Source organism: Salmo trutta, chromosome 12 (assembly GCF_901001165.1).
Source record: "Salmo trutta chromosome 12, fSalTru1.1, whole genome shotgun sequence".
Taxonomy (NCBI): domain Eukaryota; kingdom Metazoa; phylum Chordata; class Actinopteri; order Salmoniformes; family Salmonidae; genus Salmo; species Salmo trutta.
The window spans coordinates 65792363-65816967 of NC_042968.1; the positions used below are offsets into that span (position 1 = coordinate 65792363).

General features: G+C 42.5%; 4 protein-coding genes across 10 annotated transcripts in view; 2 read left to right on the forward strand and 2 right to left on the reverse strand.

Annotated features, from left to right (window-relative positions):
- The first annotated feature begins 291 nt into the window (after positions 1 to 291).
- On the forward strand, positions 292 to 3593 carry LOC115204012 (GPN-loop GTPase 3). Of its 2 annotated transcripts, none has more exons than XM_029769201.1 (8): positions 292 to 491; positions 951 to 1059; positions 1152 to 1319; positions 1517 to 1641; positions 1765 to 1880; positions 2049 to 2145; positions 2578 to 2706; positions 2880 to 3593. In XM_029769201.1, the coding sequence occupies exons 1-8, from the start codon at positions 444 to 446 to the stop codon at positions 2940 to 2942; spliced, it is 855 nt and encodes a 284-aa protein (XP_029625061.1). In that variant the 5' UTR covers positions 292 to 443; the 3' UTR covers positions 2943 to 3593. The 2 variants fall into 2 exon arrangements, with proteins under 2 accessions (XP_029625061.1, XP_029625062.1); XM_029769202.1 differs by having other exon boundaries at positions 466 to 580.
- Positions 3594 to 3669: 76 nt separating this feature from the next.
- Positions 3670 to 6885, forward strand: LOC115204013 (actin-related protein 2/3 complex subunit 3-B). Its single transcript, XM_029769204.1, has 7 exons — positions 3670 to 3816; positions 4233 to 4332; positions 4682 to 4758; positions 5878 to 5946; positions 6122 to 6248; positions 6478 to 6572; positions 6651 to 6885. Exons 1-7 carry the CDS (start codon positions 3811 to 3813, stop codon positions 6711 to 6713), a joined length of 537 nt encoding a protein of 178 aa, XP_029625064.1. The 5' UTR covers positions 3670 to 3810; the 3' UTR covers positions 6714 to 6885.
- A 66-nt stretch (positions 6886 to 6951) lies between these two features.
- On the reverse strand, positions 6952 to 12338 carry LOC115204014 (ubiquitin-conjugating enzyme E2 G1-like). Of its 2 annotated transcripts, none has more exons than XM_029769206.1 (6): positions 12083 to 12338; positions 11493 to 11595; positions 9497 to 9594; positions 8759 to 8937; positions 8387 to 8503; positions 6952 to 8181 (listed from the first exon to the last, which is right to left on the reverse strand). In XM_029769206.1, the coding sequence occupies exons 1-5, from the start codon at positions 12123 to 12125 to the stop codon at positions 8417 to 8419; spliced, it is 510 nt and encodes a 169-aa protein (XP_029625066.1). In that variant the 5' UTR covers positions 12126 to 12338; the 3' UTR covers positions 6952 to 8181; positions 8387 to 8416. The 2 variants fall into 2 exon arrangements, with proteins under 2 accessions (XP_029625066.1, XP_029625065.1); XM_029769205.1 differs by having other exon boundaries at positions 6952 to 8185.
- Positions 12339 to 16687: 4349 nt separating this feature from the next.
- The window catches only part of LOC115204015 (serine/threonine-protein kinase ULK1), a 51948-nt gene continuing 44030 nt past the window's right edge, over positions 16688 to 24605 (reverse strand). For 3 of the 5 annotated variants that reach the window (XM_029769209.1, XM_029769208.1, XM_029769207.1), the window contains exons 19-26: positions 24273 to 24576; positions 21868 to 21990; positions 21471 to 21655; positions 21104 to 21282; positions 20718 to 20836; positions 20314 to 20471; positions 19967 to 20102; positions 16688 to 19539 (exon numbers count right to left, since the gene is read on the reverse strand). In XM_029769209.1, coding sequence (XP_029625069.1) covers positions 19484 to 19539; positions 19967 to 20102; positions 20314 to 20471; positions 20718 to 20836; positions 21104 to 21282; positions 21471 to 21655; positions 21868 to 21990; positions 24273 to 24576 — 1260 coding nt within the window. In that variant the 3' untranslated portion in view covers positions 16688 to 19483. Of the gene's footprint in view, positions 19540 to 19966; positions 20103 to 20313; positions 20472 to 20717; positions 20837 to 21103; positions 21283 to 21470; positions 21656 to 21867; positions 21991 to 24272; positions 24577 to 24605 lie in introns of those variants that run through there. The other 2 variants (XM_029769210.1, XM_029769211.1) reach the window with 2 other exon arrangements.

Genomic DNA, 24605 nt, shown 5'->3' on the forward strand with positions numbered 1-24605 from the left:
ATTGTTAAGGTTTTATTGGTGGACTTCATCCAAAAAGGCATCCAGTGTGTATCACAACCGGCCGTGATTGGGAGTCCCATAGAGCGTCGCAGAATTGGCCCAGCGTCGTCCGGGTTTGGCCGGTGTAGGCCGTCATTGTCAATACGAATTTGTTCTTATTAACTGACTTGCCTAGTTAAATAAAGGTTACATAAAAAAAGTAAAAGTTGTATTGTCGCTACAGAAGGCACAATTGTTTGTGCGCATGCGTGAAAATATACCGCTCGCCCTGGTTCGAACGATAGCTTTTGTCCAGAGACGATACCCGTAGTTAGTGAAAGTTTTCTGTCCGCGACCATGTTGGCTGTGCATTTACTCGCCTTCATTGTTTTGCAATATTAGTCTTGAAGAATTCAGCGACACTTCATTTCAGTCCATGCGGTTTTCGGGATAAGATAACAGAAATGCCTCGTTATGCTCAACTGGTGATGGGCCCCGCGGGAAGTGGAAAGGTAGCTACTAGATTATAGCTACGTTAGCTAAGTAACGTTATTTATCCACACAGCCTGTTGTGCTGAAATGCTACCGTTATTTTCAGTGGGTAGGTGTTTGTTGGTTGTTCCATGTCGATTCCAAAATGTAGCAAAATGAGCAGGGCTAGGCTAGGTTTTACTATTAATACCAATTCACATATTATTAACATATCTAGCGATACCACTTGCTAGATTGTTAGTGGGCTAGCTAACAGAGTTGCAACCAATTATTTATATATACACTATTGGTTGCAACTTCAAGGTCTAAACTACTACAGGCACTGCCATTGTCATTTCAGAAATGCAAATCTAGCACTTTAATAACGTGGTTGTACTGTAGCTGTTACTTGATGTATCCTATTCACTGTTCTCATATCATCAGGTATGTTTTTGCCACTGAAATATAAAGTCAGCTGTGGTTTGTATATATCTCCTCAGAGTACCTACTGCTCTACATTGATCCAGCATGCAGAAGCCATAAACCGCTCTGTACAGGTGGTCAACCTAGACCCAGCCGCAGAACACTTTGATTACCCAGTCATGGCAGGTAAGAAAACCCATCTCTTAGGAGTCCTGATACTGTGGTAGTCCTGTTTCTCTAACATTGAGTGGCACTAATGGCTGTTTTCCTACCCTCAGATATCCGGGAGCTCATCATGGTGGATGACGTGATGGAGGATGAGTCACTGAGGTTTGGCCCAAATGGAGGGCTGGTGTTCTGCATGGAGTACTTTGCCAACAACTTTGACTGGCTGGAGGAGAGCCTGGGTCACGTGGAGGACGACTACATACTGTTTGACTGTCCTGGTAAGGTGCTTTTCATAGAGGAGGGCAAGGAACGTGGCCTGGATGATGATGATGGAGATTAAGTGAATAATATGGATCTGATTTTGATGTTGACCATTATGACGATGATGGTGATGGCGGTTGAGAAGTTTGTGCTGAAGGTGATGTGGTGAGAATGGTATTGATGACGATGATGACGGTGTTAGTGATGTCTGCAGGTCAAATCGAGCTCTACACACACCTCCCTGTGATGAGGCAGCTGGTAGAGCAGCTCCAGCAGTGGGAATTCCGTGTCTGCGGCGTCTTCCTGGTGGACTCACAGTTCATGGTGGAGACCTTCAAGGTAATATGTCCTCTGCTAACACATCTTATTTCCCATCCCATGCTGTCTTTTATACAGTCCTTATAATATGCTATAACAGTTGTATTTTAAGTTCATTGCAAAGCAATTGTCTCAAAAACCCAGTTCATCTCTGGTATCATGGCTGCGTTGAGTGCCATGGTGTCCTTGGAGATCCCAACAGTCAACATCATGACCAAAATGGACCTGCTCAGTCCCAAGGCCAAGAAGGAAATAGAAAAGTAGGTGTCCGAATTTTGGAATTCCTCCTTTTTATGTGTATCTATTGCTGTGGTCTATGTCCATCTGGTTTTATGTCTGTGTGTGTGTTTGGCTCTGAATGCATCCTATGCACAAGCTTAGCGGATCTGTATTGGCTGGCACTGACAGATCCCGCTCTCGCCATGCAGGTACCTGGACCCTGACATGTACTCAATGATGGAGGACAACTCTGTCACCATTAGGAGCAAGAAGTTCAAGAAGCTGACCAAAGCCATCTGTGGTTTGGTAAGTTTTATTGTAATTAATCGCATTGTCTGAAAGCTTTCAAAATACACTGAAAACATCCTAAAATACGTCTATACAGCTAAAAACAACAATGCAATGTAAAAACAAGTTGTCATTGAGGTTAAAGAAAGTATGCTTTCTCAATTTGGTTAATTTTGCTAATCGTTCCTTTCAACAAAATCAAGACGTCAAGGGTCTTGTAACGTTTTTTGTATAAAAAATTGCAGCTTAATTTGAGCAAATTCAGAATTTACTACTAATAATAATAATTTAGTGGGTAATTGGTCCTATTTCACACATGTACAATCGTGCTATTAACTCGATTCAATGTTTTCATCGCTTGACAGCCCTATGCCGTACACAACCGTGCATAGAGAGAATGCAGCACTGATGTCCATAAATAAGTCATGATCCCTAGTTTGTGTTTTCTAGATTGATGACTACAGCATGGTGAGATTCCTGCCTTTTGATCGCACAGACGAGGAAGGTATCAACATAGTGCTTCAGCACATCGACTTTTCCATACAGTACGGAGAAGACTTGGAGTTCAAAGAGCCAAAGGTAAATACAAGACAAATCCACTACTTTGTGGACTGAAATGTATGCTTAGCCCTAGAGGTTAGTAGAGCAGACTAACTCTAATCCTGTTTTGGGAAATAATGTACTAAGTTACTAAGTCGACTCTCCAACTAACCAAAACCTTTCACTCGCTCTCCTTTTTTCTCTCTCCTAAGGAGCCTGACGAGGAGCCAGACAACACAAATTATGATGATTTCTTCCAGGACAAAGAGGACTGAGATGATATACATTACAAAATATTAAGTGCACCTGCTCTTTCCATAACAGACTGACCAGGTGAATCCAGGCGAAAGCTATGATCCTTTATTGACGTCACTTAAATTAGTGTAGATGAAGGGGAGGAGTCAGGTAATAGAAGGATTTTTAAGCCTTGAGATAATTGAGACATGGATTGTGTATGTGTGCCATTCAGAGGGTGAATGGGCAAGAAAACACATTTTAAGTGCCTTTGAATGGGGTATGGTAGTAGGTGCCAGGCGCACCGGTTTGTGTCAAGAACTGAAACGCTGCTGGGTTTTTCACACTCAACAGTTTCCCATGTGTATCGATAATGGGCCTCCACCCAAATGACATCCAGCCAACTTGACACAATGGTGGGAAGCATTGGAGTCAACATGGGCCAGCATCCCTGTGGAACGCTTTTGAGTCCATGCCCTGACGAATTAAGTCTGTTCTGAGGGCAAAAGGGGGGTGCAACTCAATATTAGGAAGGTGTTCTCAATTTCACCCAATCCCTCCCCATCCCTGTCTGTGAAGTACCACCACGTGACCTGTTGATTTTTGACTGTAAGCAGAATTTAATGGAAATTAAGAACGTTTCTTGTTGAATATCTGGATTATGTTTTTGTAATTAAACTATTGTAAAACAACGTTTTGACATTTATTACGATGAAAATGTTGATCAATTGCGCCACCTTGTGGTCATTCATATAGTACTCACCGCGTCTCTATTCGTTGGTCTATTTCCTGTCAAGTCTGTTGGGTGGGACAGGCGGAAGCAGCAGCACTAGAAGTAGCAGTAGTGTCCTGACAAACGCTTACATTTTTAGTTTGCTGAGGTTGAAGGATTTACATTAATCTCTCAAAATGCCGGTAAGTAAATAAAATATTATGACCACCTCTTAAATGAACAACCTTTAAGTGTGTTCGCTGGAATGTAATTATTTGTATCTTCCTCAATCTGTATCGACCGTAGCATTTTCTACTTAGCTAACGTTAGTCATTTGTCTAACAATGCTTTGGATCACCCAAAATAACGTGGCAAAAAAATATTGCTTGGTATTAGTCTGTGGTTGCCAATTGAATGAAAACCGGTAAAATAGAGACATGTTAATTTATGCAGCCAATGGAGTTAGTAGTTTGGTGGGTTTAGCTGCTAGCTACTCTGCTAGTTTAGTAGCTATAGCTCTGACCGCTATCCAGTAGAGTGCTGTCGTTCTCATTTTGTCAGAAAGATAATCTCATGTTCATCATTATATATGTATCAACTGTTTCATTTTCCTTTGCAGGCGTACCACTCTGGCTTGATGGATGGGGACACCAAGATGGTGGGGAACATGGCTATGCTGCCACTAAAAACCCAATTCAAGGGCCCTGCAGCGAAAGAGAGTATGTTTCAGCTAGCAAATGTAACAATTTATTGACAAACTTTAAAGTGCTGGTGTTGACATTCTTGCCTAATTTACCATACTCCATCCATGTGGTTTAGAAAATAGCCTTACAAGAATGTACAACGTTATTGTGTGATATGAACAAGTTTTAGATATCCTACTTATAATCGATATGTCAACCTGCACTTTGTGCGTTTTCTTGAATTCCACTTGACTGTGGTTGCCTGGTGCATGTTGCTTACTTATTAGGTGCCATGAGTCACTCAAGTGTTTATTCTCTTTATTTTGAAGAACTTGGCCAGCATCCCCTAACTAACTCTATTTTCAACTCTTCTTTGTTGTTTCAGCCAAAGATTCAGACATCATTGAGGAGGCCATCTACTATTTCAAAGCTAATGTCTTCTTTAAGAATTATGAAATCAAGGTATGGCAACATTGAAATGTGCAATTTTGTTTAGCAAAATGGCGACTGTTAAAAATGGAACTGGTCATCTGCTATTTATGGAATGCTGTCAGAGTATAATAGAGTAGACTACATGTTAAAAGGAAGTTAATGTTTTTACAGTACCTCCCCCCTTTCTACAGTGGTTTGGCCTGTGGTATCCCGCATGCCCCAGCCTGCTTCTCTGAATATTGCCCTTGGCAATAGTCTTCTCATAGCTCTGTTAGCAGCGCTTAGTTAGGCAGTGACTGAAACTAGGATCTGCTCTCATACACCCACAAGGAGTACTCAAACTTTTTGATAGCAAATTCAACAGGGACCCTTCATAATCGGAACATAACTCGAGCGAATATAAGGAGTTTTACAATGACTTCGGCAGTTCGGAACATTTTAAAAGCACGCCTTTTGCCATAGAGAACGTTTTGCAAATTTCCTGCAATTCTACTAATTTTGTCATGGAGCAGAAAGAAAACTTTACTGTTTTATAAAATAAACAAATATTGGCGGAATAAAAAGTATCAAATGTATAATTGGAGTACTGTAGTGGATACCAATATCCCTGTGAGCGTCCTAGGCCCATGTTGCCCAGGGTTAAAGGGATTCCCCAGTACTTTTGTATACTTTCTAGGCAGTAGTTCTAAAAGTGGAGGAAAATTACAAGTACATATTGTATTTGAAAAATAAAATTTGATTCAGTCAATGGTTTCTTTTAATTTTGATAAGAGATTAAAACGTAATGATTTGAAGGTTATTTGCTGACGTAAAAATATAAATGTACCGTTTTTAGGTTGTCATATTTGGGGTGTGATAGGGTCATGAGGAAAATGGGGTCCCTCAGAAATTCTGTCAGGGAAAAGTGGTCTCAAGCTGAAAGTTTGAAAACCATTGCTCTAAACTTATTCCACGGATCCCTTGGATTTTGTTTTCTGTTAGTAATATTTTGAGAGTCTGCGAACCCCTGCCCGAGACAACCCTGGACACAGCATGTTGACATTAGACAACAGATACAGTATTCTCATTACTATGGACTTAAGTCTGTCGCTCACAAGGCTTGGTGTATCATTGGAGTTATCAACCAGTTTTTTTTTTTTTTCTCCCCAGAACGAGGCAGACAGGACACTGATCTACGTCACCCTGTACATTTCTGAATGCCTGAAGAAGCTACAGAAGGTAACAAAATCGAATTGATTGCCAACAGGCTTTTCTAATAAAGTAAATCGCTATTGATTCCAAATGACCCCCTCCCTTAGTGATATGGAATGTTGGGTCCTCTGAACAATTCAAAGACATGATTTGTTTTGTATGGTGAACTCCCCTCCTGAATTCTTGTGATGTTTATTTGCAGTGCAGCTCCAGGGGTCAGGGAGAGAAGGAGATGTACACCCTGGGCATCACCAACTTCCCCATCCCTGGAGAACCTGGTTTCCCTCTCAACGCCATGTATGCAAAGCCCAGCAACAAGCAGGAAGACGGTAAGGAACTACAGTAATAACATTTCATCTTTTCAGTATTAGTAACACTATTGAGTAGACTGATAGAGGTGCCACACTAACAGTACATTAGTGTTTTAGGCTGCACTGTATAGTATTCAGTAATACCAGCAGTTGTGATTTACGTTTGGTCAAGATCTGTTTTGTGTGGACCCTTTTGCAACAGCTAATGGGGATCCTAATTAAATACCCGGTGGTTTTTCCTGATCAGAGACCATGAGGGCGTACCTGCAGCAGATCCGCCAGGAGACAGGGCTGAGGCTGTGTGACCGTGTGTTTGACCCCCAGACAGACAAACCCAGCAAGGTGAGACATCCGACCGCTACTGGCACTTTGTTTTTTAATGGATTGATGGACTAACCCTGACTGTGACCTCTTTTTCAGTGGTGGGTGTGCTTTGTTAAGAAACAGTTCATGAACAAAAGCCTGTCAGCTCCTGGACAGTAGACAACTCAGGACTAAACTACTGCAAGGCAGATGGATTTTTTGTTTTGTTTTTGTGCCTCCATGTGTGTGGCTAAGATGATTTTATACTGAAGAGTACATGGACATACTGTTGTCAGGTGGCTTCTTTGATCATGTTAAGCGATTGGTTAATGCAATAAAACAATTATGAAAACATGTCTCGGTTAGTCTCTTACACAATCAAGAAAGAGTGGTTACGTTGTCAAACATGAAGATATTACTGTTTAAAAAACTTTATTGTGCTCAAGTTAAACAATGTGGGTGTAAAAACCTGTGATTTCACAACTCATGCCAGTCTTCACTCCACACAGGTGAATAGGTATTACTATCGGTACTATCAGTTAAACTATTGAGCTACAAGTCTTATTGCTTGTTCTAACAATCCATCACCACTTTCATTATTTTGATTCTTTGCATTGCATGAATAACTTGCGGAACACTCAAGCATCTCGTGGATAGAAATTGTGCTGTTGCAAAGGGCTAGTGTAATCTGCTTCCACAGGAGAAAATGGCAATACTGGTGTGGACATTCAACCAAAACTGGCATCACCTTATTCACATCCTTGAGACTACACAAACTACTTTTAAACAAAAGACAACCATCTGAAATGTGATTACCTTTCTTTCTGTAGATGTTAACAGGTGACCAAAGGTTAAATAATTACTCACAAGGATAGACGTAAAGGAAAAATGACACTGAACACATGTCCCTGAAAAATATCCTAGAAAGGAAATCAAGACTAACAGCAAGGAAAATCAAGTATACAAACTTCACTGATGGTACATGAAGGGGAAAACCAAAAGACATAACTTGAGATCTGATATACAGTACATAATATTTACATATACAATTAGAGCTGAGATCTTTATTACAAAAAATATTATATTTTCCTCATGCTAATATTCTTAGGTTTGTTTATCCCCCAAAATTTATTGATCAAAAATTGAAGAAAACAGACATCACTGGAGACAGTTTCCTTAGCTTACAGGGAAACAACTTAAGGCAGCAGTGTATTAACCCTTTTGAGAGAAAGGACTTTGCAGAACACTTTGGAAGGAATGTGCTTCCATAGGTAAAGAACGGGGGCAACGAAAGCCATTGTTGGTTGGTATCTCTTCAATGACCACAATTGCTCCAAACTCCAATTGCATAAGAGACAAGTCAAAAGTAGATGGCTCAGTGGCAGGTTGAAAATAAAGAATAAGCTCTTCAAAACAAAAACATGCATCTTGAGTTGTCATAATTATTTAAATAAATAAGTCTAAGGTGAGAACTGGGCAATAACCACGAGGGGATGTTTTTTCCTCCACATAGAAGAAATGAGACGACCCTATTTACACAACTAAAGAAAAAGGGCTGGCTTTTTATTCCACATCTTCCTAAGAGCAGAGCACTGGTGCAAAAGTCTTTATTGAAGAGTGACATGATCGATCTCCCGATGTTAAAATTCTAGCTAAAAAAAAACAAAAAAAACTGTTAGCTTGCAGACAAAATATAAATCAAGGGAAACGATAATGAAAGCAGCATCAAGACTGATAGGGAAACAAACAATGGAAGATGTACTATCCAGCCAAGGCACTGAATGGGTCTCAATTTGTGCAACGTGAGTGTGAGATTCTAGCTGAGCGCTGTGTGGATCCAGAAAGGTACTCACTGGGTGTGTGGCAATGGTGGGGGAGGGGGGCTAGTCAAACGCCATCTCCTGACTCTTTCGTACACAGCGAGCCACCTTCCTCTTGAACTCTCCGCAAGGATCCTCTCTCCATTCTTTCTGCAGGGCACAACACAACTGTACATTAAAAACCCGAGCTTCGCAAGCACTACGATCAACTAAACTGGTGGATAATCCCTCACTACTATCAAAAATGTTCTACAAAAACAAGTCAAAAACTATATGAGCACTGACATTTCACTTGTTTCTGTAAATTCGTTTTGAGGCTATAAAAACAAGAAAATAACAGCACCATCGTTTCAGCTTTTTCTCAATGAATTCCAACGTCTGCGAGGGTGTATGTCTGGGACTTACGGCTGCGTCCACATTGGCGGGTGAGTCGCCGTTCGGGTCAGCCAGCATGGAGATGACACTGATCATGATGGTCTCTACAGTGTGGATGGGCAGCCAGCGCTCCTCAGGCTTCTCATAGCCAAACTTGTCCTCTCCGGGCTCGTGCAGAATGGAGATACACACGTCACCATTCTTTGCAACTGAAAGAGAGGAGTACAGGAATCCTAAACTGCTGACCAGCTGAGTAACACACAGGTCTTTAGTCGTCAGCTGTGTAGCACATGGAACAAAACTGAAGATCTTCAACTCAAATGTCAAATCCATTTTTCTGTATGGATCTGAAACATGGAGAACACTTTGAACAAACTAAAGTAATTCATTAACCACTGTCTCAGATAGTGTCTGGCCAGTAGACTCCCAGAATACATCAGCAACATCAGGCTGTGGGAAATTACAAAACAAGACCCAATAGGAAGCACAATGAGAGAAGGAAGTGGAGAGGGATAGGACACACTAAGAAGAACCAAATCAATCACAAAACAGGCTCCAACATGGACCCCACAAGGCAAACACAAAAGAGGAAGGCCTAGAACCACCTGGAGATTAAGCACAGAGCAGGAGATGAAGGCAGGAGGTGTGCCATGGCAAGGCCTAGAGTAAATAGCACAGAGCAGGAGATGAAGGCAGGAGGTGTGCCATGGCAAGGCCTAGAGTAAATAGCACAGAAAGGGATGAAGGCGATTCAATGAAACCACTTACCATTGGGATGCCATATTTCTGTGATGAACTTCATCTTTGGAGGCCTATGTGGGTAGTCATGGGGAAAGGTCAGGTAGGCTTTAAAGAAACCACCCTCGCTGTAAAGAGACAAGATGAGAAAATGAGTGTCACTCATATAGGAGGTGCTAAGTGCCTGTCACTATTTACCACAGACACAAAGTAAACCCCGCCTATTTATACAATTCCTCTTCTTAAAAAAGCCCCCCCCCCAGAGGAAGTTGCCACCGTTATTTCATTTCCTGTCCTAGAGATGACATGCACATTTAGGTTCTACCTCCGAAGAATGACGAAGTCTATTTATACATATTCATGAATTGGGAGTGGGAATTTCCACACGGAGTTGATAAACATCAACAAATAGGGCACTGACATCTGTCAGTGTAGCTAGCTAGCATGCTAACCTTATCTAGCTAGCTATCTTATTAACCTTATCTAACTAGCTTATGTTATGTTTTTTTACTACACTTTATTCTAAATATTAGTCAGCTGCCTCTATGTCTGGACCTGGAGCTGTATTTGTCATAAGCTTTGATTTAGGGAAAACTTTGCCACTGATGGAAACCACTGGCTTATCTCTGACTTTGCCATCTATTGTCATCTCCAAAGTTTTGGCATATTCCATAAATTGCGGCTGAGAATCCACCATAGAAACAGTTTGAGGAGATTAAGATGAGGCTCTGGTAACATAGATAATAGGGTTGAATGGCAGGTACCGGTTACACAGATTTACCGCCCAAAACCAGTCCCTTTTCCCGGGATAAATAACTGCGAGAAACTGGTAAATGATAAAAAAAATATTTATATGAACATTATGGGGTGAAATGGAACTGTTAAATGATATGCGCTGTCTAAATCGGGTTTCTCTACGGCCTCTGCATGATGAATCACAGCTCAGGGTGGGGACAGACAGCCCATCTCAGTATGGAGCGCAGTTCACAATGCATGGAGACCTATCATCTCATCATGGTAACTTTTTTATTGTGACAGGCAGGCCTATATTTTCTGCAGCATAGTCTATGCTACAGTGATATAAAGACCAAATGCGCTTCTAATTTACCCATCTCCATCTGGCTTTTGAGGGTCACCTTGTTTTTGTTTTTTTGTAAAGATAACTACTTTTGCAGCATTTTAAAACAGCCTATCACTCGAATATCTTTGCTTTAAATCTGTGCACGTGTGAGCACGCTCTCCTAGCCTACCTCTTAAGGTAATAAACTCAATGCACCTCCCTGACCAAGGCCCTTCTCCCCTGATTGTTCAGTTTGACTGGGCGGCCAGGTCTAGGAAGAGTCTTGGTGGTTCCAAACTTCTTCCATTTAAGAATGGAGGCCAATGTGTTCTTGGGGACCTTCAATGCTGCAGAAATGTTTTGGTACCCTTCCCCAGACCTGTGCCTCGACACAATCCTGTCTCGAAGCTCTACGGACAATTCCTTCGACCTCATGGCTTGGTTTTATCTCTGACATGCACTGTCAACTGTGGGACCTTATATAGACTGGTGTGTGCCTTTCCAAATCATGTCCAATCAATTGAATTTACCACAGGTGGACTCCAATCAAGTTGTAGAAACATGTCAAGGATGATCAATGGAAACAGGATAAACCTGTGCTCAATTTCAAATCTCATAGCAAAGGGTCTGAATACTTATGTAAATAGGTTGGGGTATTGTGTGTAGATTGATGAGGAACTTATTTTATTTAATCGATTTTAGAATAAGGCTGTAAGGTAACAAAATGTGGAAAAAGTGAAGGGGTCTGAAAACGTCCCGAATGCCCTGTACACCAACTTTTTAAAGGGCTGGTAGTGAGTTCAGAATTCTATCACCTGAAGCATGTGGCAGAATCATGTAAACACGTGCACAAGCTCAGCAAGTATGCATGCCTAGTGCATGTATTTTTCATCTTTCACCAATGCAATTCAACGTGGGGTCTCCAGGCTATGCCTTCAACAAACAGCAGATTTGTAAAACACTCACAATAATGTATCTTGAGGGCCAATAACAACCACCTCCCACTGATGGATGTTATCATCGTCTATGAGACCGGCAGAAAATCCCTCCACTGGGTTCTTGTTGAGCTCTAAAAGGAGTAAGCAAACACGCGGACATTATTACCCAATACCCACCCCTGAAAGTGTGATCTACTTGATGCCATGTCATGCGTGTTGTCAAGCTTTTCATAAACGCCAAGTCTAGAATTCAGCTAACGGACCAGTTAAAATGAACATTGAATGTTATTTAGATTGAGGAAATTATCTAGACGTGTGTCTACGATGACATAAATGGCACACTTCTACAAGTCTTAGCCAGCGAACAATACGTTACCACCAGTGTTGTGTTTTGCTAGCTAGTTAACTAGCTTGGTTAACTCGCTAGCAAAATGGTATGTCATGCGTTAGCTAGCTAGCTAAACATACTTCAGCTGGGAATTTGCATTGCGTACTAGCCGTAGCTACGTTGACATTTAAATACAAGTAAAACAAACATTATTTGATTACAAGCTAGCCAAGTAACAGGTAACTACTACACTTGTTCAACTCGGCTTAATGTAGCTAACGTTAGCTTACCTGCCAGTTGTTTTCGAAGCAACAGTGATGATTGATCGGTCATTTTATGTGGATTAGCCTACCTATAAAGACAACGGCCTGAACTGCCGCTAACATAAAATATAACAGAACAAAGAATTGGAGAGAGAGAGACCTAGCTAGCTTGTTACCGATGTTTCAGCAAGGCCTTATTGGTTGATCGTTTCACACAGAGGTACAGCTTCCTACAGCTAGGCTAGCAAAATCCCGATACACCGCATGCGCCCTACTCGCGGAGAGAGGGAGGTGCAAGCCTACATCAGGGTTACCCAACCGTGCGAGTGATTTTATTTGACCTAACATTTTCTGAGCAAAACAACGTGTTTATGATTTGGTTTATTTGTGTACATAAGACTGTAAAAACACACGCAAATAATCTCCAAGTGATTTTAATGTTACAAATCGGTTCCAAAGTATTCCTACACCTAATGGAGATATACACCGAGTGCACTAAACATTAGGAACACCTTCCTAATATTGAGTTCACCATCACCTTTGCCCTCAGAACAGCTTTAATTCGTTGGGGGCATGGACTTTACAAGGTGTCGAAAGCGTTCCAAAGGCCCATGTTGACTTCAATGCACTTGTTTCAGGTTGGCTGGATGTCCTTTAGGTGGTGGAGTAGAGGTTGACACGGGGTGAAAATTCATTACTGTCCTGTCAATTGTTTTCCTGTTCTGTCCTGATCCCGCAACATTTCTGTAACACCAGAACTTTCTTGTTCCTTCCTGATAAAAACCAATCCAGTCCCATCCCGTGCTCATTTTTGCACGTAGAAATATGTAGGCTGTGTTTGTTTAGGAAGTATTTAAAATAATTTCAGTAATGCCATATGCGACTGTGATATGTGGTTGTCTCACCTATTTTAGTTAAATGCACTGACTAGGTCTAAGTCACTCTGGATAAGAGGGTATTCTACACTGAACAAAAATATAAACACAACATGTAAAGTGTTGGTCCCACATTTCATGAGCTGGAATAAAAAATCCCAGAAATTGAGAAGTATTTCTGTCCTTAATAAAACACGGTTGTGGGGAAAAAGTCATTCTGATTGGCTGGACCTGGCTCCCCAGTAGGTGGGCCTGGCTACCAAGTGGGTGGGCCTATACCCTCCAAGGCCCACCCATGGCTGCATCCATGCCGAGTCATGTGAAATCAATAGATTAGGGCCTAATGGATTTATTTCAATTGACGGATTTCCCTATATGAACTGTAACTCAGTCAAATCTTTGAAATTGTTGCATGTTGCCGTAACATTTTTGGTCAGTATAAATTACCTAAATGTATATCGATTAAGGCTGGATGAGGACAGAGACCCCAGCAGGATGGTCTGCTCAGCACAGCACTGGCATAAATCTGTAGCCTACAGCTGAGCATTGCCACATATGAACATTTACAACACATTAACATTTACAACATGAACATAAAAAATACATATGTCAGTCTGGTTTTATTTCACTCTTTACCTCAGATGGCACGGATTTAGTTAAATATGCGAACAATTGGGCTTGCTATGCCGCTTCAGGTCGCTTTTCCCCCAGTTGTAGCCTATTTGATAATGTGTGGAGCAACCAATAATGCTCCACACATTACATATTTCCGCCCCAAAAACGTATTTTATACTGTACTGCCTGTTCCTTTAGACCAGGGTTCTCCAACTGGCAGCCCACGGGCTGAATTTGGCCCAAGGGTAATTTTATTTGGCCCCTCAAGTTTTCTGGGCAAAACAAAACAAACGTATTTTTTAAATAATAAAATCAAATGGTAGACAGAAAGGACTGTTAAAACACCAGCTCCAAGGGATTTTAATTTAGGAAATCTCTTCCAAAGTATTCCCACACATAAGAGAGATATATGTGATCGTATACAAATGTAAGCAAGATTTATCTGTTTGGACTTCTTGTGGTCAATTCTGTCTACAAATTATTTTTAAATATGTTCCGGCCCCCTGACCATCCACTCAAGAAAAAAAATGTCCCGCGGCTGTAGACTGTTGATCCTGTTCCCATGTTAGTCTCTATGGTGGACCATTCTTGATACACACAGGAAACGGTTGAGCATGAAAACCCCAGCAGCATTGCAGTTCATGACACAAACCTGTGCGCCTGGCACCCACTATCATACCCCGTTCAAAGGCATTTACATTTTTGTCTTGCCCATTCATCCTCTGAGTGGCACACATACACAATCCATGTCTCAATTGTCTCAAGGCTTAAAAATCCTTCTTTAACCGGTCTCCTCCCCTTCATCTACACAAGAGCTCTTTAACCCTGTTCCTGGAGAGCTACTGTCCTGTAGGTTTTCATTCCAACCCTAATCTAGTACACCTGTATATAGCCTCGTTGCTGTAATTTTATTGTTTTATTGTTGCTCTTTTAATTTTATTGTTGCTCTTTAATTATTTATTTCATTCTATATATATATATATATATATATAATTATTTTTTTACTTCAGTTTATTTTAGTAAATAATTTGTTAACACTTATTTTTCTTAAAACTGCATTGTTGGTTAAGGGCTTGTAAGTAAGCATTTCACTGTAAAATCTACACCTGTTGTATTCTGTTGTAACCCACAGGAGGGTAGCTCTCCAGCAACAGGGCTGGAGAGCCCTGAGCTACACTGATTGAAGTGGATTTAAAAAATGACATCAATAAGGGATTATTGCTTTCACCTGGATTCAGTGGTAGAAAAAGTACCCAATTGTCATACTTGACTATTTTTCTGTCCTGCTAAGCATTCAAAATGTAACAAGTACTTTTGGGTGTCAGGGAAAATGTAAAGAGTAAAAAGTACTTTTTTTTTTAAAGGTATCTGTAACCAACAGATGCATATCTGTATTCCCAGTCATGTGAAATCCATAGATTAATGCCTAATGCATTAATTTCAATTGACTGATTTCCTTATATGAACTGTAACTCAGTAACATCTTTGAAATTGTTGCATTTATATTTTTGTTCAGTGTAATATTTGACTAAAACAATAATTTTGAACCTTGCTTACATTTTTTTTATGATCACGTACACTGAGTATACAAAACAATAAGAACACCTGCTTTTTACATGACATAGACTGACCAGGTGAATCCAGGCAGTGGTGTAAAGTACTTTAAGTAAAAATACTTTAAAGTATTACTTAGGTCGTTTTTTGGGGTACCTTTATTTATAGTTTTGACAACTTTTACTTCATTACATTCCTAATTTAAAAAAAGTTAGGGGCATGGAACAGAAAACCAGTCCGTATCTGGTTTTCAACCTTTTGCCTCATGCAGCGCAGGCTGTTGATTGTGGCCTGTGGAATGTTGTCCCACTCTAGTTCAATGGCTGAGCCAAGTTGCTGGATATTGGCGGGAACTCGCTATTGTACATGTCAACCCAGAGCATTCCAAACATGCTCAATGGGTGACATGTCTGGTGAGTATGCAGGCCATGAAAGAACTGGGACAATTTCAGCTTCCAGGAATTGTGTACAGATCCTTGCCGTGCATTACCATGCTTAAGTATGAGGTGAAGGCGGCGGATGAATGGCACGAAAATGGGCCTCAGGATCTCGTCACGTTATCTCTGTGCATTCAAATTGCCATCGATAAAACGCAATTGTGTGCGTTGTCTGTAGTTATGCCATAACCCCACCACCACCATGGGGCACTCCGTTCACAACGCTGACATCAGCAAACCGCTCACCCACATGACGCCATACACACTATCTGCCATCTGCCCGGTACAGTTGAAACCAGGATTCATCCATCGAAGGCCCACTGAAGACGGTCATGACGCCGAACTGCAGTCAGGTCAAGAACCTGGTGAGGACAACGAGCACGCATATTAGCTTGCTTGAGATGGTTTCTGACAGTTTGTGCAAACATTCTTCGGGTGTGCAAACCCAGTTTCATCAGCTCCCTCAAAACTTGAAACATCTGTGGCATTGTGTTGTATGACAAAACTGCACATTTTAGTGGCCATTTTTTGTCCCCAGCATGGTGCACCTGTGTAATGATCGTGCTGTTTAATCAGCTTCTTGATATGCCACACCTGTCAGGTGGATGGATTATCTTGGCAAAGGAGAAATGCTCACTAACAGGGATGTAAACACATTTCTGCACAACATCAGAGAAATACATTTTATGTGCGAATGGAACATTTCTGGGATATTTTATTTCAACTTATGAAACATGGGACCAACACTTTACATGTTGTGTTTATATTTTTGTTCAGTGTATATCTGTTCGGCCTTTTCGTGGTCAATTTGTATTATTTGTAATTATGTTCCGGCCCCCTGAACATATGCTACAATTTTTTTTTTTTTAAAAAGCATCCTGCAGTTGAATGTACTGTAGTTGATGAACCCTGCCATACGGTCATTGGTGCAAGCGCAAACAAGTGCTGCTGTTTGCATGGCTACCACTAAAGACACCTTGAAATTGTAACATGCTAATGGTTACAATTAGCATATCAACGTAATAATTGTAGAAGTAAGCTATTAACATCCTTTCAAATAAATAAAATACATTTTGTACCTCACCTCCAGAAGTACGAACCTCTTATTTTCAAGAAAGAACCACCAGTAAAAATCAACACACACAACCTAATTCCTTTCACAATTTTATTTCTGCAGCGCCTTTCAAACCAGAAATGTTCACACAGACATTGTAATAGTGTATAGTTTTTTTCTCCTTTTTACAGGCTTAAATGTACAGTCAGAGATATAGCTCCAACACCAGTCTAGAATTGATAGTAGGGAAAGTTTCTATTTCTAATACTTTTCTTTGGATGGGTGGGGAAATTCTGTCCATGCTTTGTAGTATATACACATTCAGAGAAATAACTTCATTTACTATCCTTATGTACAAGTGATACTGAGATAGTATGGTCAATATTCAAATCAGCAGTGTGGAAGAAACTTTCAGGTGTACTGCACTTATAATGCCAAAGCAAAACGGCAAACGTCTTAAGTTGGCAAAACCTTGTTTTCAGTGTTATCCATTATGGAAATAGTGGGTATCATTAGTGTCACGTAAGCACTGGAGTGCAGATCAAGCTTTTACTTCATGGGCCTTTTCAATCAACCAGCCTTGTAAATTGTCATCCTTCTACAGAGTGACTTACATGACATATGTTGCTTTAGATTTTTACACAACAATAGGATGGCTGCTAGGCTACTGGTCGTAAGAAACAAAACAAAAAAGTGACACATGCATAAAAAACCAACAGGTCTACCATTGCCTTGCTACCAGCCACTCATTGAACATTTCCCATTTTATAACAACTGATCAGGTGATGAAAGCCATATGAGTCACTAGACATGACCACACCATTCATCTGGGATGTATAATATAAACTAGACATTTATGGTGAAAGGAAAAAGGCAAGAAAGCATCTATGGGAAAACCAGAATATCCAGACAATCTTCACAGGGGAAAATGCTTCCCTGCTCTTGTTTCTGTTAGTTCCCTGTAGTAAGGAAATATAAAAGCCATTCATTCATTCTTTCAAACAGTTTCACACAAATGCATACACAAAACACACAAGCTTCTTCGAGTGGGTAGAGGTTGCCTCTAACCACCGGTCCATTGCACAGCGAGATATTTTGTCTATTCCCTATTGGTTAATGTTGAGGATACAAGCTGTGGTTAGGGAAATATCCACCCACCTCTAATATAAATTCCACAACCGATCCACTACAATTCAATAAACTGTACTGCTTTTCAAAATCCAACACAAGCATCAGTCCTCATTTTGGCTACTCAATACAACAAAAATATTTTTTCAGTTACACATTTAGCATTTTTCTTCTTTTTTTTTTTCCTTCTTCAAAGGCTCCTTTCAAAGTTTAATAGCTTATGACATTTCCCTGTCAAGATTAAGACAACCATCACACTTCAACATCTGACAATGAATAAACTTAACACAAAACTGCCTAAAACTACAATAAAAACCATAGAAATAACTCCCAAAACAAAATTCACTCCAAGTATGTACATGAAAAACTGAACATATATGTTTCATGTACATCTTATAACTCACCACCCCCACCTTCTTCTTTCTGTACAGTACTGATAAACCTCAACACAGTGCATTAACACCAGTAGTCATTGACAGGTGTAGTCCAGTCCGGCACCTCTACTGCTAACAAGTTTTACAAGCAGACCTACATTGAAACTGATTGTGACGGCTGTACTCCATAAGAGGTTTGAATGGGAAAATATTAAATAAATAAAGCTCAACTAAATCTCATGTGTTCGGTCAGAGATCAGTGGCAATTGGTTTCTTTTCCAATCTGGGCAATATTAATTTGTCTAATTTGTCTACAAAGTGATATTACTGTCTTTTTACTGGTTAAGAACAACTTTAGGAAATAATAATAAGATGATTCATCTCAAGCACTCTGACTAAAAAGCTGAATGGGGAGTATGTGGTTCCAGCTGTTCTTCCAACATGGCTGCCATATCAAACACTGGTCAAAGGGAAATGCTCAGCGAGGCCCATTTCCTGTCTATATTTAATATCCTGTCAAAGGCCCAGTGGCACAGACAGCAATCCTTTCTAGATTCTCCTGTCTATGGTCCAACAATCTACCTACTGGGCAACATTCTCATTCTTAATATGGCAAATGAAGCGTCAATAAAGTGTCATAGACAGGGATAAAAAAAAGTAAAACACTTCTGTAACAGCACCTATACATGGTTCTATCACAGGCAAGGTCCATAACTTAAAATGACCTATTTTCTACATACAACTCAAAATGGACACACACAGGCCAGTGGGCTGTGACAGGCCATGCAATTGGGTTAACGTTCTTAAACTCTTCTGGTTTCCCTGAAAAACACAGCAAAAATGATATATATTATATTTTTACACTGAGTGGCTTCTTATATAGTGAGACCTCATGTCTTAGGAGTGAAGGTTCATTTGTGATTGCTTTGCACTGAATTACTGACAGGACTAAATGGAGCGTGACTGTGACTGCAGTAGCATCGTCCTGCAGACAGCTTGACTGTGATTGGTCAGGGTAGCGTTCCAGACGGTAAGGGGCTGTGTGTGTGTGTGTGTGGCTCTGCAGAGAGTCAGTCCGTTTAGTGGGGTCCTGTCTGACACACAGAGGAGTGTGTAGTTGCTCCCTCACAAGCCCTTCATCTCCAACATCAGTTCACCTAAGAGTGCTTGGTGGTGGGGCAGACACAGAGACCACCAGTCCAGAGTCTACCCAGTCCAGACTACAGGCACTTCTTCACACACACACACACACCCCACCGGCTGACATATCCATGGAAACTAGAGGGTGGGGGGAAGATACGGAGTTGGTTGGGAGGTTGAATGGGCATGGTGGTGCCGGTCCAGAATGAGTGACATCATAGCATAGCAGCATCACGGGTGCTGAGCAGTCCTCAAACACATAGCCCTGACTGTAGAGCTGTGAGGCGACGCTCAATGCATTCCTTACCTGTCGAGAGAGAAAGTAGAAGTAGTATTATTCATCGATTGATGTTGTGAAAGGGACAACTCACTAAACTACCAGTAAGTAAAAAAGAACAGCCAAAAGTGTCCAATTACCTTTGTGTAGTCATGGAAATAAAGTCATGTTTTATACAGGTAGCCTAGAGGCAGGTAGCTTAGTGGTTAGAGTGTTGGGCCAGACAGAGATAAACAGAAAGGATGCAGGTTCAAATCCCCGAGCCGACAAGGTGAACAAATCTGGCAACGTGCCCTTAAGCAAGGCACTTAACCCTAACTGCTCCTGTAAGTCGCTCTGGATAAGAGTCTGCAAAATGACTACATTGTAAAATGTAAAAATAAAATACAGATACGCTACTGCAGTTCAGGCTTAATGGATGTGACGGGTCAGAGGTGAAAGTTCTGAGGTGACTCACACTTGCTGACGCTGAGGATGTCGTTTTGCTCGGTGAGGAGCAGGGACAGGCCCTCCATCAGCAGCAGGGCCTTGTGGTAGCGCAGCACCGACGCCTCTCCTTGGTGGAACATCTCATCCAGAGCAGCAGCCTGCACCTGGGGGGGGCAAAGAAGAGATCAGGGGCCGTATAAAGCATCTCAGAGTAGGAGTGCTGATTTGGGATCAGTTTTGCCTTTTAGGTTACAATGAATAAGTTTACATGGACTGGATCCTAGATAAGCCCTCCTGCTCTGAGAAGCTTGATAAACATGGCCCCAGATGCTGAGATGACAGAAACAGTTGAGCTAAACACAGTGTCTCCCTCACCATCTGAACAGTGTGACTAAACAGCAGCCTCTCGGCGGTGATGGTATTGACGTGGTCCATGAGACGGTGCTTGCGGGAGAAGAAATGCTCCAGCCGTGCGTTGAGGGAGAGGCAGGACGACACGCTGGACTTGTACAGCTCGTTCAGCCTCTTGACCACTAAACACAGTCACAGAGGAGAGGGCTGAGAGTGGAGCAGTGTTCACGTGAGTGAGTGAGTGAGTGAGCGAGTGAGTGAGCGAGCGAGTGAGCGAGCGAGTGAGCGAGTGAGTGAGAGAGAGAGAGCAGTCCTACTCCACAGCAGGGTTGGACTCAACATTTTTTTTTTTATGATACATTTTATGTTAAATCCTTCTGTAAATGTTGGCTTTTAATCAGCCGTGTTCTAAAGTTGTTGGGTCTCACCTTGTTTGACAGTAGAAGACGGGTACAGTTTTCCCTGTTTGACGCGCTCCATGGCTGTGTGCAAGGCAGACGACAGAAGCTCTGCAGTCTTCATGTACAACACCAGCTGCTCCGCATAGCTGACACACACACACACACACACACACACGCACGCACGCACGCACGCACGCACGCACACACGCACGCACACACGCACACACCAGAGTCATGATTTTGTAGCTGCCGCTACAGTCATTGCAAGGTGTCTTTGAATCTCAAAAGTGAACAGTAACCAAGGCTGACTCGCTGTTATCATCCATTTGTAAAGATCTCATATTCCATGAAAAGACTCTAGACAAAGTTGTTTCAGTAACAATGGTTTAGCTTCATTAGCTGGTGGCTCTCACCTCCACTCCCGGCTGAGGGAGCTGATCTGGTCAGCCACTAGGCTTTGCTGCTGCAGGAGGGAGGGCGGGGAGGTGTCCCCGTGCTTCGCCCCAGCCCCCCTGACCCCTGCCACCTCCATCAGACAGCGGGCAAAGTCCAGGGTGAAGCGCAGGCTCCTCAGGGTATCTGTGTGCTCCTGCTGCACTCAAGAGAGACAGAGGGAGAGAGACAAGGTCACGCACATTGAACGTCATAAAATATAGCCTACAGGGAGATGGGCGTTCTTCAAAACAGAGAGAGATGAACAGACAGAAAAAACATGCAGAGACAAACTCAGAGAAACAGACAGCAGCAACCCCACATCCCAACCCCTACTCCTCCTCTCACCTCCATCAGGGTCTCCTCTGGCAGCTCAGGGGCCAGGAAGCTAACAGGTCCCCCCATGTTGGCCGTAATTGGGTCTGTGAAGCTATAGCGTGGTCTGGAAGGACCCTCAAAGCCATCCAGATAGGTACCGGTCTGAAATCGGCTGGTGAAGGACCCCACTGGGCTTATGGAGCTGGAGGAGCCTGCTATAGAAATAAGTGGTTTTGTGGTTAGAGCATGGAAAGTACCTCAGAACAGGCCCTTGATGGCACTTAGTCTAAACTGACAGTCGTTTAACTGACACAGAGTAGTGTATTGTGCATATCATTGCCACTAAGATCAGCATCCCTAGGACACTATAATGTATTTGGATGCTGTGCGGAGCAATGACACCTAGCTGCTGAGCCAATCATCTCACCTGAGAACTGTCTGGTCCTGGAGGGCTGTGGAGGGATGCTGCCACTGGGTGGGGAGCCCACAGTGAACACCACCTGGGCTGGGCGGGCTGAGCCTGCTGCCATGGCTCCACCACCAGAGGGTGCTGAGGACAGAGACAAAGAACTCATCAGACATAACACAGGGAGGATGAATCACGGTAATGACCTAGCTACATGCAGTGGAGCAAGTTAGTAATTTACCCTGGTAGTTAGTGTTACTGCTTTAAAAGTCCTGTTTGCCCATATTATCATCAGAGCAGTAGACGTACAACCTTTACCTTCCCCATTCAAAACCTACAACAGGGATATTCGAAACATAATGTTTCTCTACGCACCGATGTGTGAGCTGTAGAAACACATTTCAGTTCCTATAGAAAAAAGCAATGTTCCATTAGAGCAGAGGAGTAGGCTTGGGTGGGCACAGCCCCACCCACTGGGGCCCTGCCAGGCCCACCCAATCAGATTGAGCAAAAACAAAAAAGAATACATCATTATTTCAAAAATACAACAGTCCTCAGAACCAACTTCTCTGGTTTTAAACAGCCTATGTGGCATTGATGAGTCTGAAAATAGTGTCAAAATTGACTACAAAGTGTACATAGGATAATTTTGGTCATAAAGTCAGTCTCGTCTAAAACTGAGTTTTGTAAGTGAGTTAGTCACGAGTTACTGGACGGGTGGCTATTGATTACAATCATGCCCATTTGCCCATGCCCACTAATACGAGATAAGCAGCTGTGCTGATTGCACTGTGCGTGCTCTATCCAATCATAGCAGCCAGAACCTCCAGACAGTGAGACAGACCTGCCCATTACACGGCGCCTCAGGCTTGTTTACATAAGACAACACCTCACCAATGTTATGTTGAAAGAACCCTTAAGCCCTTTATGGAGTGCTCACTTGCTGATGTTTGATAGTGCCAATCACTCGAGTCTGACACTTTTTGGGGCAAAATTAGAATTGAGATGATCAGAGCGCATTTGTATCAAAACTGCAACTTGTCAATATTCCAAAACCCATTTGCAAGCATCGTGTCCCCCCGCAACCTGTTTTGTAACATTATTCCCTATACAACACTGTCAGACAGACACACAGTCTGGTCATAGGAAGTGAGAAGGTTCTTATGGTGGCGCAGCGGTTTAAGGCACTGCAGTGCTTGAGGCGTCACTACAGATACGGGTTCAATCCTGGGCGGTGTCGCAGCCGGCCGTGACCGGGAGACACATGAGGCGACGCACATTTGGCCCAGCGTCATCCGGGTTAGGGGAGGGTTTGGCCGGCCGGGATGTCTTTGTCCCATTGCGCTTTAGCGATTCCTGTGGCAGGCTGGGAGCATGGACGCTGACACGGTCACCAGTTGTATGGTGTTTCCTCCGACATATTGATGCGGCTGGCTTCTGGGCTAAGCGAGCAGTGTGTCAAGGGGCAGGGTGGTGTTTCGGAGGATGCATGGCTCTCGACCTTCGCCTCTCCCGAATCCGTAGGGGAGATGCAGCGATGGGACAAGATTGTAACTACCAATTGGATATCACGAAATTGGGGAGAAAAAGGCACAAAAATGTTTAATCATAATAAAAAAATATATATATAAAAACGGCGCCCAAACGCCATCACTCGCCAGTGACTTGATAAACCAATTGTGGCCTGGCTACTCAATGTGCCTGCTAGCTACTACCGTACTTGCTAGCTTCATTGACAAACGCACAAGTTGGAACTTAGCTAGCTAGCAATTGATTTTGGGCACTGATAAACAGTGCGTAGCTTGTGCATTATTTAAGATAGTTTGGCAGCTTGCAGATGAAGTTGTAGACATGTTATTGTTCTCAGAAATCAGTTTTCAGCCAGACTTTCCCTTCATGATAGATTTTAAGGAAGCTATTATTTTAAAGAAGTGGCTGGCCATGTTGTTGCTACGGTGATTCATTAGGGACAAACAGTACCTGCCATGATACGATATTCGAACATAACACACCCACATAAAACCACACTCCCAAGACAACTCGTTTGGCTTCAGTCATGGCCGCTAGCGTTTCTTAATGAACCACCAACACAAATCCAAATCAGGAAGCGCAGTCACCCATTAAAACGTTTTGTGTTGGAATTGACTCCTGTGGAACTTCACCCAATTGATACTGTGACCCCAGTCTAAAAAATAAGTGAGGAAATATGCACAGCTCTGCTGACCTTGGAAGCTCCAAATTCTAACCCCCAAACAGATCTATACGGAGTGACCCACATCCATACAAAGGAAAAACCGAGCCAGTCACTGTGATATTAACTATCTAGTCAACCTCGGTTGGTGAACATAACAGCTCTTTATGCTTTAGTCATTCAGCTAGACAATTACTGAAGGGTAAGACTTGGTGAATAGGTTTACTATGCCCACCTGTGATGTCTCTGTCTGAGCTGAGGTTCTCACTGCTGCCCTGCTCCCCCAGCGGTCCTCCAAACGCAGCCATCAGCAGCATGTCAGACAGACGACCTGCACTCTGAGATCTGCCGAAGCCCTTGTTGTCCTCTGTAGTCCTCTGGCTGTATTGCCCAAGCTGGCCAGTAGGTGGCTGTCCTGGGTACCTGTGGTTTGAGGCAGCCCGGCTGCCGGGCGGGGCCAGAACCAGACCCTGCTGGGCCAAGAAAGTCACCAGGTTGGGGGAACTGGGAGGTTTGGGGAACTCAAAGGGTGGTATGGCCTGTGGACAGGATATCAGTGTCAGATGCA